Raw genomic sequence first — 10443 nt, 5'->3', positions numbered from 1 at the left:
GGCTGGGTCGAGAGTCATTGGCTGAAGCTGTCCTGTTGACTCAGTTTTCACCAACCTGCCTGGAAGGTGTCTGCTTGAGTGGCACCTGCCAGAATTAAATAGTTTATGTTGGGTATGTTCTTTAAGAACTATCAAACTAGGCCTGCCTGTTGAAACATATAAAATTGCTCAAAAACGAGTAGTCAATAAGCTATTTAAAATATTTGGGTTGGACAAAGTTAATGTTATGGGCCCAGGATAGCACTGCTGATCTGGCATTTTTATTGGTAAGATAATAGGCCTACAGTAGACAAATGTAAATGTATGCCTTGCTGCATCTGAATGACCCTTTGAATAAGTTTTAGTTTTCAATTGGAAGTTCGCTCAGTTTATTTTAAGTGGTCACTGGTTTGCGTATCCTACTCAGACCTTCCACGAATGCAGACAGACTGCATGAACGTGCGCCAGACTCGTGTGACGTCGTCTGTCCTGAACGATAGGGCGGTGGGGTGGCGTCGCGTCATATCGTTCGCCTAGCTCCCATTGGCCGACGCGACTCACCCGACACAGCTGTGACTGTTTTCTGCAGAGGAAGCCTGTCTCTGGTATGAGGTCTGCGCTCAGGAATGAAATAGCAGCCTTTTTTCTGCCTCTCTCTCTCTCTCCCCCAAACTATGATGTGACCTAACGACGTGATAACAGTTTGAGCAGTAAGAGAGCAGCACAACTCACAGCTTCATCATTGTCGAGGTGCGAATGAACATAGTCGGTTCTCGCTAGATCATACACTTAGAACGTCTGGACATCCAAGGTAGGAAGACATCAATTCATTCTTCTTAACGCATCTTTGTTGTTTTCCAGCACTCGAAGTGCCAAATGCCAAGGCTAGAAGAACACTGTTGGAGTCGCTCCTGCGCATCGAGGGTGGAATCAAAGAATTTATCTGCGGGAAACTGGGTCGCATCGAGAGCTGAAGAAATGATGTCCATTGTCACAACAGTGCTCAGCAATGCATATGGCTCGCTGCACAGTGTGCGAGCGGCAAACTTGATCAGACGGGGTCTCGTCCTTTTCACCGTGGGAGTAGTTCTTGCGTTGGTGCTCAACTTGCTGCAGTTACAAAGAAATGTGACTTTGTTTCCCGAAGAGGTGATGGCAACTTTGTTTTCATCCGCGTGGTGGATTCCCCCTTGCTGCGGCACGGCAGCTGGTGAGTTGTCACTTTTTTAAACCTATACCCTGACTTAATCATTCTGTATGAATGAATGAGGTTGCTATATGTACTTTTAATTTTGATACACTTATGTGAATTGGGTGGGGATAGTCTTCTTGTGTGTTTCATGATGCCATTATATGCAGGCAGCTAACTACAGCCTGGGCTACATAATCATTTACCGTATATTCCATCATTGTTATTGTTCTATATATGATTTGTGTAAGTGTTCTCTCAGCCATGAGCTCATAATGGTAAGCGTTTTTGTCTGGTGAAAACATACATTCGTATTTATATTGCCCTCCAATATTCCAATAGGCTTCACTAGAAACAGCCGGACATGGATGGTCATCAGGGTTGTGCTTCTTTTTCATTGGCTGCTTTCATAACGGGCGAGCTGTGGAGGTGGTCCATAATTGGCTGCTGCCTCGAACATGCCACTACAGAAAAAGAGAAACAAGGAAGTCGTGTGCAGTCAGAATTAAATAAATAATTTTCACCACCAAACCCTCCCCCATGTTGTTGAGAAGTAGGCTACAGTGAATCACACCAAAAAATAAATACGAATGTTACAATACAATTGGGAGACAATGATCTAACGTTTTTATTTTAGTGATACAATGTTCGATACTTGCCTTTTCACAGTAGGTTACAAACATGTTTGTGCAAGGACTGATAGGCGAGAAATGATCATGTGCCTGAAAGTAGAAAGCAATCTTGTCGTTTGTTTTAATTTCTGTCTATTTTGATCCCAAATTGAAACTCAAAGAAATGCACCATTTTCAAGACCATAGAACAACATGAGTCAATTTAATTTGTATGTATGCAATTCAGTGAGGTACTAACTCGCCTGTCTTTTCCGCAGCTGTTGTTGGCCTGCTATACCCCTGCATCGACAGCCATCTAGGAGAGCCCCACAAGTTCAAGAGGGAATGGGCTAGTGTCATGAGATGCATCGCAGTGTTCGTTGGCATCAACCATGCCAGTGCTGTATCCTTTCTAAACATCAACAACTTCACAATGTGCACACGCTCATGTTGGCTACCTCCAATCTAGAAAAGGACGGATGCATATTTACACCAAAGTAATTTTATCACATCCAGAGCATAAACAAGGATGAGGGTCTACTAAATGTGTAACATATTCAAAATTGAGTAACATTCTGTGATTAGTTTGATATATTGTCATTTTGCTACTTTTACAGCCCCGAGGGCCCCTGGGTTGAATTCCCCACTGCATTCCTGCTTGTTTTGATTCCTTGACATACTTTCCAAGTATGTATGGAACCTATAGTTGCTTTAAACATATACACTGCTTGTGCCACCCACACTGTAATGCTTTGATGTAACATTCAAACAAATACTATATTTTTTAAACATTTGAAGGGAATTTTTTTTTTTACTGAAGAGATACTTAGAAAGGATGACCGTAGGAAAGATGGTGAAAGGTTGTGTCAAAGGGTTAGTAGGCCCGGATTCGAGCCTACGCAAGCAAATACTGTCCTTGTCCTTAACTGCTCCATTTCACAGAAACTACACTTTGCCAATAATGCCCAGCTGTCCCTGACCCTGGCTGCCCTGTCCCTGGGACTGTGGTGGATGTTTGATCGCTCGAGGAGTGGCTTCGGCCTGGGCATCGGGACGGCATTCCTTGCCACCGTTATCACACAGCTGCTGGTCTACAACGGCGTCTATCAGTAAGTCAAGTCCTGCTTTTATTTGACCACGTCACACTGAGAAGTTTAACCCCACGCTGTAAACCCCAAGGCATTTTGAACTCAACTACTTCTAGTAAGTTGAACTAAAAGTCAATTAAAAGTAATTATCACTTCAAATGTTTGTGGTACTGACTCAAAACTAAGTGACAAGTCACTTAAAAAAAAAAAATTTTTAAAAATTTTTATGATAAATTAACTTTTTACCCAGCATGGTCTACTACAGGTTGATTTTGATTTGATTAATCTTCTGCTACACAAAGATAAATATCATACATTTTTCTTAATTAATCCAATCATTGAGTTCGATTTTTTGCACCCGTTGCTGAAATGGTTGTTCTGGTTTAAATGGCTTACACGGAACCCAAACTGTCTGCGCGATCACGACACGCAGGTTAAAATATCAGAACAAACTCTGAACCAATTACATTAATATGGGGACAGGTCAAAAAGCATTAAACCTTCATGGAAATTTAGCTAGTTAGCTTGCACTTGCTAGGTAATTTGTCCTATTTAGCTAGCTTGCTGTTGCTAGGTAATTTGTCCTATTTAGCTAGCTTGCACTTGCTAGGTAATTTGTCCTATTTAGCTAGCTTGCTGTTGCTAGCTAATTTGTCCTAGGATATAAACATTGAGTTGTTATTTTACATGAAATGCACAAGGTCCTCTACTCCGACAATTAATCCCCACATAAAATGGTCAACCGAATCGTTTCTATTAATCTCTTCTCCTTCTAGGCTTTTTCTTCTCTTGACTTTATATTGCGATTGGCAACTTTCATAAATTTGGTGCATTCCCGCCACCGACCTCGTTCATCTTTCAGTCACCCACGTGGGTATAACAAATGAGGAGATGGCACGTGGGTACCTGCTTCTATAAACCAATGAGGAGATGGGAGAGACAGGACTTGCAGCACGATCTGTGTCAGAAATAGAACTGACTTCTATTTTAGCCCTTGGCACGCGCAATATTTGAATAATATAGATTTCAAAATTTATTTTGCAACGTTCGTGCACGCGAGCGGTGTAGTCAGCCTGTTAGGTAGTGTCCTCACTCCTAACCCTGGCAGTTATTATGTATGCAGGTTATGGGTGAATAAAAATTTTGACTGTTGGATATTCTAAGTCTTGCTGGATTCCAATAGGAATTACACCTCACTTTTTTTTTTGTAATATATATATTTTTTTTTTAATTGGCCCATCCACCCCTCTTCGGAGGACAAAAAAAACAAACATTTTACAGCTTTTTCTTTTGTTGTATTTATACACACATTTGACATACATTGCACTTTTATTTTTCTACTACAGTAGTTACATAGCAAGAATAAAGTAATTTGATATACATTACCTCTGGATAGATAGTACTTACACATTATACATAGTGTTTTCAGTCATAACTATTATAGAACATGAGCTTTTAAACCCATCCCTCAGCTACTCTCAGTCCATCCCACCTATCTCTGTAAACTACCCTCTTATGATTTCCATGGGCCATATATTTTTCAACTGTTTCTTTTTCAATTACACATCACTTCGCAAGCCAACAAAATGTGACTTGCAGGTAGGGTTGCAAAAGAAATCCTGGTTGGAAGATTCCTGGAAATCCTCCAACCAAGAATGTTTTTAAATCTGGGAATTTGGGGAAAGTTAATAAAATGTTGCTACCCTACATGAAGGCCTGATGTGGCCTGTAAACCATGAGTTTCAGGCCACTGTTTTAGGGTAAAGCGAGGCCTTATGAGAAATGTAATGTCATAAAGAGTTTTTTAATTATAATATTCACCTAGGAACTCTCTTGGTGAAGGCCAAAGGACTGAAAATGAACAAATGTCTCTGTCACTAACAAATAGTCATGGGTGGTAACTCTACCATTCACTCAAATGCAAAGCACACTGAGATTATATTGGAGGCGTAATGACAACTAATTGGGGTTAACCGTGCTGACAAACTGTCAAAAATGCATTCACAAGATATATTATTTTAATAAGATATGCCATTTAGGAGAAGTTTTTATCCAAAGTGACTTACAGTACTGCAAGTCAAAAAAAAAAAAATGGCCTCAGCGGGAATAGAACCCATATTCCTGACGTTGCAAGTGGCATGCTCTCCCAACTGAGCTGCACAGGACCATATTATGATATTATATGTTGGTGGATATTATGGTATCATTACTTACCTTTAAAGTTTTAGTACAGCCAGTGAATCAAATAAGACATAGGTGTCTTTTTGAGAAAATATCTCCTTTGTGATTGATGTATTATTAAAGTGTGTGTTCTGGCACTGGTCTCAGTCACCTGATTCCATCAAAGAGGCTCTGACAGATGAGGCATGAAAATGAAAGCAATTATATTTTGGTGATACGGATTCCCCCATGCCTCTACACCCAATTATTGGCCCTCCTACCCTGCCTCTGTGGCACCTCCTCAAAAACATCATGGGGAGAGGGAGCACTGTTGCTTCAGTGAGGGGCTTACAAAGAGCTGTGTTCAAAAGGCCTTGCGGCTCCTGTTGACTGAAGGGAAGAGCGAGATGAAATTGAGATGGAGAGGATTTTATATTTCCGCATTAAACTTTAATAATGCTGCCTACCCCCCTTTCGAGATCTGTCTTTGAAACTGTGTTTAAGTTGCCATTCCTGTTTTAAGACTAGTCTCTATGTGTCTTATTTGGGGCTAGATTTGACTATTGGGGCAGATATTTAATTTAATCGGTTGTATTTTTCTCCCTCTCTTGTAGATACACGTATCCAGACTTTCTGTATGTGCGCTCTTGGCTTCCATGCATATTCTTCTCAGGAGGAGTGACTGTGGGGAACATAGGACGCCAGCTAGCCATGGTAAGTCCTGTCCCCTATTTTATTATTTTTATTTATTTTTAATTTTACCCCCTTTTCTCCCCAATTTTGTGGTATCCAATTGTTAGTAGTTACTATCTTGTCTCATCGCTACAACTCCCGTACGGGCTCGGGAGAGACGAAGGTCGAAAGCCATGTGTCCTCCATAACACAACCCAACCAAGCCACACTGCTTCTTAACACAGCGCATCTCCAACCCGGAAGCCAGCCGCACCAATGTGTGGGTGGAAACACTGTGCACCTGGCGACCTGGTTAGCGCGCACTGCACCCGGCCCGCCACAGGAGTCGCTAGTGCGCGATGAGACAAGGATATCCCTACCGGCCAAACCCTCCCTAACCCGGACGACGCTAGGCCAATTGTGCGTCGCCCCACGGACTGTCCCCTATTTTCTTAGTCAAATTCTGCTGGTTTGTAAGCACAGGAACACATTGACACAGCGCATTGACATGTTCGTGCGGTACGAACTTTTGTGAGAGAAAAAGCCTGACACAACACAATGTCGGCTATAATGCCTTCATCAGGTGTATGCCCGAAGTCTATCCTTATTCTGTGTACAGTTCTTCACAGTCACGTCCATTATACAGTTTGACTCAATTAAAGTGTGAAAACAGCATGTGGTTTTTGTTTTTCGCAGTAGCGAGTCCTAGAGCCAAATGTACCAAAGGGTCATTTCCTGCTTGTTGTTTTTCATTGATGGTGTTTGAAATGTTGGCAGTTGGCACAAGCCCTTGCTTGCTCTCTCATTCTGTTTCACTCTCTCTCTCTCTCCAAGATGGATTAAGTCTGTTTACCTTTCATTCAGTCTTTTGGAGTTGCCTTTTAATTGTTTTCAAACTTGCATCTTGTGTTTCTCAACGAAGCAGCCAGCTTGTGTGTGGCAGGAACACGTTAGCACTAGAGTTCAGTCAACTGGGTTTCATTCACTAGAAAGAAAATGGACTGAAACAGTGAGGGACTGCAAATTGTCCAATATTAAACATTTTGCTACAGTGTGCACAAATGAATATGACCATTATTATTGTAGCTGATAGCTGATCATCTTTGAAATGCAAGAGAAAGGCCACAATGTATTATTCCAGTTTAGGCACAATTTAGATGTTGGCCACTAGATGGCAGCAGTGTATGTGAAAAGTTTTAGACTGATCCAATGAACCATTGCATTTCTGTTCAATATGTTGTATCAAGTCTGCCCAAATGTGTCTAATTGGTTTATTGATACATTTTCAAATTCATAACTGTGCATTCTCCTCAAACAATAGCATGGTATAATAGACTGCAATAGATTAACAAGAATGTAAGCTTTCTGCCCATATCAGATATGTCTATGTCCTGGGAAATGTTCTTGTTACTTACAACCTCATGCTAATCACATTAGCGCATGTTAGCTCAATCGTCCCGCGGGGGGGACACCGATCCCGCAGAGGGGCCATTTAAGAAAGAGTCGCGGTTAGGACTTACACAGCTAGATGGCATTTTTAGTGAGCTTTTGTTCATTATACTTTTGTATCACCGTTCACTAGTTGTAGTACAGTATCAAATCAGGCCAGCAATTGAACTGTTGAGAAGCTAACTCAAGTTTTTTTGTTTTCTGGCTGATTTGTGTTTTTTTGTGCTTCTAGAAGTTTGAAATGACTGAAATAATTCCCTAACAGTATTGAAAGCGCTTTTCCTTTAATCCTTCGTCACTAGCCTATAACTTATGGAGACAATTATATAACTGGTTAGGTAGATTTATCTCTCTGTTTTATGTGGTTGTTGTCATGTACGTAATTTTGTCTGTAAATGTTGGTTTAATGTTGTCTTTAGCGCTCTTGAATGCAATAACAATTCCTGTATAAGACCAAATAAATGAACTGAGCCCCTGCTCTAAGTTCTGGGACGTACATAATTTTCTGGTATGTTCTACATATGCTTAACATGTGACTTGGGGCTCTGAAGGGAGGTTCTAAATCAGGAGAAATGGGGGAAAAGTGAGAGGGAGAACTCTCTAGACACGTATACCGTTTAGGGGGGGTTAAGAGAGAGGCCTTGAGGAAGGGGTATCACATTTTACTGTAACCCCAACTTCAGATAATCTTCTCACAGTTGTACCTATACATAGGAAACCATGATCCACTGTATAATAGCCCTGTAGTCTACTTTCAAGAACTGTAGAACTCAGCCTTAGGTTAAAGTCGTCAATAATGGTCTTCTCCAATCCCCGTTGTGGATGTTACCACTGTAGGAAGATGTCTGTTGTTTGCTGATATTGATTCAGATGTTGAGCATGATATATGAACATGGGCTTTCCTCTCTCTCTCTCTCCCTTCAGGGTGGTGTTGAGAAACTCCACAACGACTGAACAGAGATCCGCTGAAGAGGGGAAAGAAGGAAGACTGACAATATGGAGAACAGGCGTAACGGAACCAAGTCTGCCGTCATGGGGAGAGAGTTTGAAAGAAAAGAGACTGTTATTATTTTTTTACTACTTTTCTGTGTGTTATAACAAAGAGCTAGCCAGAACACCCTTGACCTAACGTGCCATGACTTCTGCACCTCTTGGTGGCCAAAATAACTTACAGTATTAGGCTAGCAGTTGCAGCTATGCTATCCCTATTAGGATCCATATAGCATTATTCCAGAAGCTAGTCACAAAGTTATCCCTGTTAGGGTTCATATACCATTAGGCTAGCAGTTAGACACTAGGCTATACCTGTTTGGTTCCAAATAACATTGTGCTAGTAGTTAGCTGCTAGGCGGTCCCTGTTTTGGTCCATATAGCATTAGGTTAGCAGTTAGCCGCTAGGCTATACCTGTTTGGGTCCAAATAGCATTGTGCTAGCAGTTAGCCGCTAGGCTAGCCCTGTTTGGGTCCATATAGCATTAGGCTAGCTTCTAGCCACTAGCTCCTCCTTCACTATAGCAGGACAGTATTTACCCTCCCAGTTCTTCGAAATGAAAAGTTACCTGGTTTCAGTTTTACATTGTAAGAGTGAACTATTAGCTTTTTGCAGGTGTGTGCACGTGTGCGTGTGGATTTGTGCAGGTCTTAACAGAAAAGACGAGGGGAAAAGGTGGTACTACAATGTTTGCTTTTTTGTTATGGCTGAGTACAAAATTACCGTAAAAGGGAAACGTTTCAGAGCTGTGCAAAAAATGTCTGACACTCACAGAGACGGCGACCAACAGTATGTCACCGAGAAAAATAGTTATCTGAGAAATTAGAATGCCAACACCTATAACCCCAAACCAAATATACATGAGATCACAGATGACGTGACCATGTTTTGAAAGAATGTACCATGATGCTACAATAAGTAAGCATATTCATGGTTTCAGTGAAATCAGTAATGACAAAAAGGCACCTGAATGTAATCGGGTGTGAAAGCTCACCTCTTGGCTGACTTTGTGGATATGGTGTGCAACCTGGAGGTGATCTATGACCCCTCAAATGAATGGCTGATTTCCTATTTAGAATTTTCCAGACTTGGCATTAAAGTTTATGGTCATACATTAAGAGGAGGAGACAGGACCTTTTTACTATGGCCTGGGGATTTGCAATCTGTGATTGCCTTTGTATTATAGAATTGAGTGCTTTTGTCACTACTATACCAGTTCAATTTTATTACTTGTACATAATTATATATTGCTTTCATGTATAGTCACTTCCCTATATAATCAGACAGGTATTACCACACTATACCAATTCAGTTCAATAGTTGGGGGGCTAAAGGAATAAAAGTGCAATCACATATACCTGAGCTGACTTCTTCTTATTTATTATTTCTGGCAGTGGTTAAGAGGTGAGACTCCATGGAATTAAATGCAGTGTAGAAAAGGAGCATCAAATAAGCAATAACAGCGGCTTTTGTAAAAACAAAAATTGTCTAAGATTACTTGCATTCTTCAACTGTATACCAATGACTATTCTCACCATGAGGAGAAGGAAAAAAAACATTGTGTCAAACTGTTTGTAAATTCTCCTAGTAGTTAAAACATTAGTAAGTGGGAATTCAGATTATATTTTTATTTTGTTATGTATAGATCACAGCGGGATTGGTTGGTACGCCTGGTTCGGTGTGAATCTTTGCTCAATTTCAGGTGTTTGTCCCAAATGGCACCCCTATTCTCTATATAGTGGACTACTTTTGACCAGGGGCCCTGGTCAAAAGTAGTGCACTATATAGGGTTCCATTTTGGATGCGGTCCAGGTGTGCTGCTGGGAGAAAAGGAAGCTTTATTATTGGGGTGTTTGAAACGCCTATTATTTCAATGTGTAGAGAGTGTGAGTGTGTTTTCAGCTGTGTAGCATTTTTATTACCTTGAATCCAAGTGGAAAATAAAAAGGAACTCCTAATGACGTGTGTGTGTATCTACATTGAGTCTACATAGTTCTGCCACACATCTTAGCAGAATGAAACCATACAGATACAAGATTTGTGTGCACATTTTGAGCCCAATGCATGAAGTGTTTGTATGAGAGTTGCACCATCTGAAAATGTAATTGATACAAACATAAAAGGTATGCAAATGAGACAAAAATATAGATGCTATTTTATTCTGAATTTTGATCACTAAGTTGTTTTACTCTGTCTTGGAAAATACAGAAGGTATAGTGGAGATAGTCTGTGTCCAAAAGGGTACCCTATATTAGGGATGGGCAACTGGTGGCCTGTCCCTCTTTTGTAGGCCTGTGGATCAAT

At 40.9% G+C, this 10443-nt stretch overlaps 1 protein-coding gene across 3 annotated transcripts; it reads left to right on the top strand.

Annotated features, from left to right (window-relative positions):
* The first annotated feature begins 548 nt into the window (after positions 1–548).
* Positions 549–10100, top strand: LOC139583538 (insulin-induced gene 1 protein-like). Of its 3 annotated transcripts, none has more exons than XM_071414720.1 (6): positions 549–729; positions 841–1189; positions 2058–2182; positions 2722–2888; positions 5642–5741; positions 8073–10100. In XM_071414720.1, the coding sequence occupies exons 2-6, from the start codon at positions 856–858 to the stop codon at positions 8100–8102; spliced, it is 756 nt and encodes a 251-aa protein (XP_071270821.1). In that variant the 5' UTR covers positions 549–729; positions 841–855; the 3' UTR covers positions 8103–10100. The 3 variants fall into 3 exon arrangements, with proteins under 3 accessions (XP_071270821.1, XP_071270822.1, XP_071270820.1); XM_071414721.1 differs by having other exon boundaries at positions 578–689; XM_071414719.1 differs by having other exon boundaries at positions 711–1189.
* The last annotated feature ends 343 nt before the right edge of the window (positions 10101–10443 follow it).

This window comes from Salvelinus alpinus, chromosome 8, assembly GCF_045679555.1.
Source record: "Salvelinus alpinus chromosome 8, SLU_Salpinus.1, whole genome shotgun sequence".
Taxonomy (NCBI): Eukaryota; Metazoa; Chordata; class Actinopteri; order Salmoniformes; family Salmonidae; genus Salvelinus; species Salvelinus alpinus.
This window is presented reverse-complemented; position numbering and strand designations above follow the sequence as displayed.

Bases quoted from the DNA above. Each gene is read 5' to 3' on its own strand.
- LOC139583538 (XM_071414720.1), top strand. From the start codon at position 856: ATGCCAAGGCTAGAAGAACACTGTTGGAGTCGCTCCTGCGCATCGAGG. The intron at 1,190-2,057 runs GTGAGTTGTCAC...TCTTTTCCGCAG, and splicing joins TTGCTGCGGCACGGCAGCTG to CTGTTGTTGGCCTGCTATAC. The intron at 2,889-5,641 runs GTAAGTCAAGTC...CCTCTCTTGTAG, and splicing joins GTCTACAACGGCGTCTATCA to ATACACGTATCCAGACTTTC.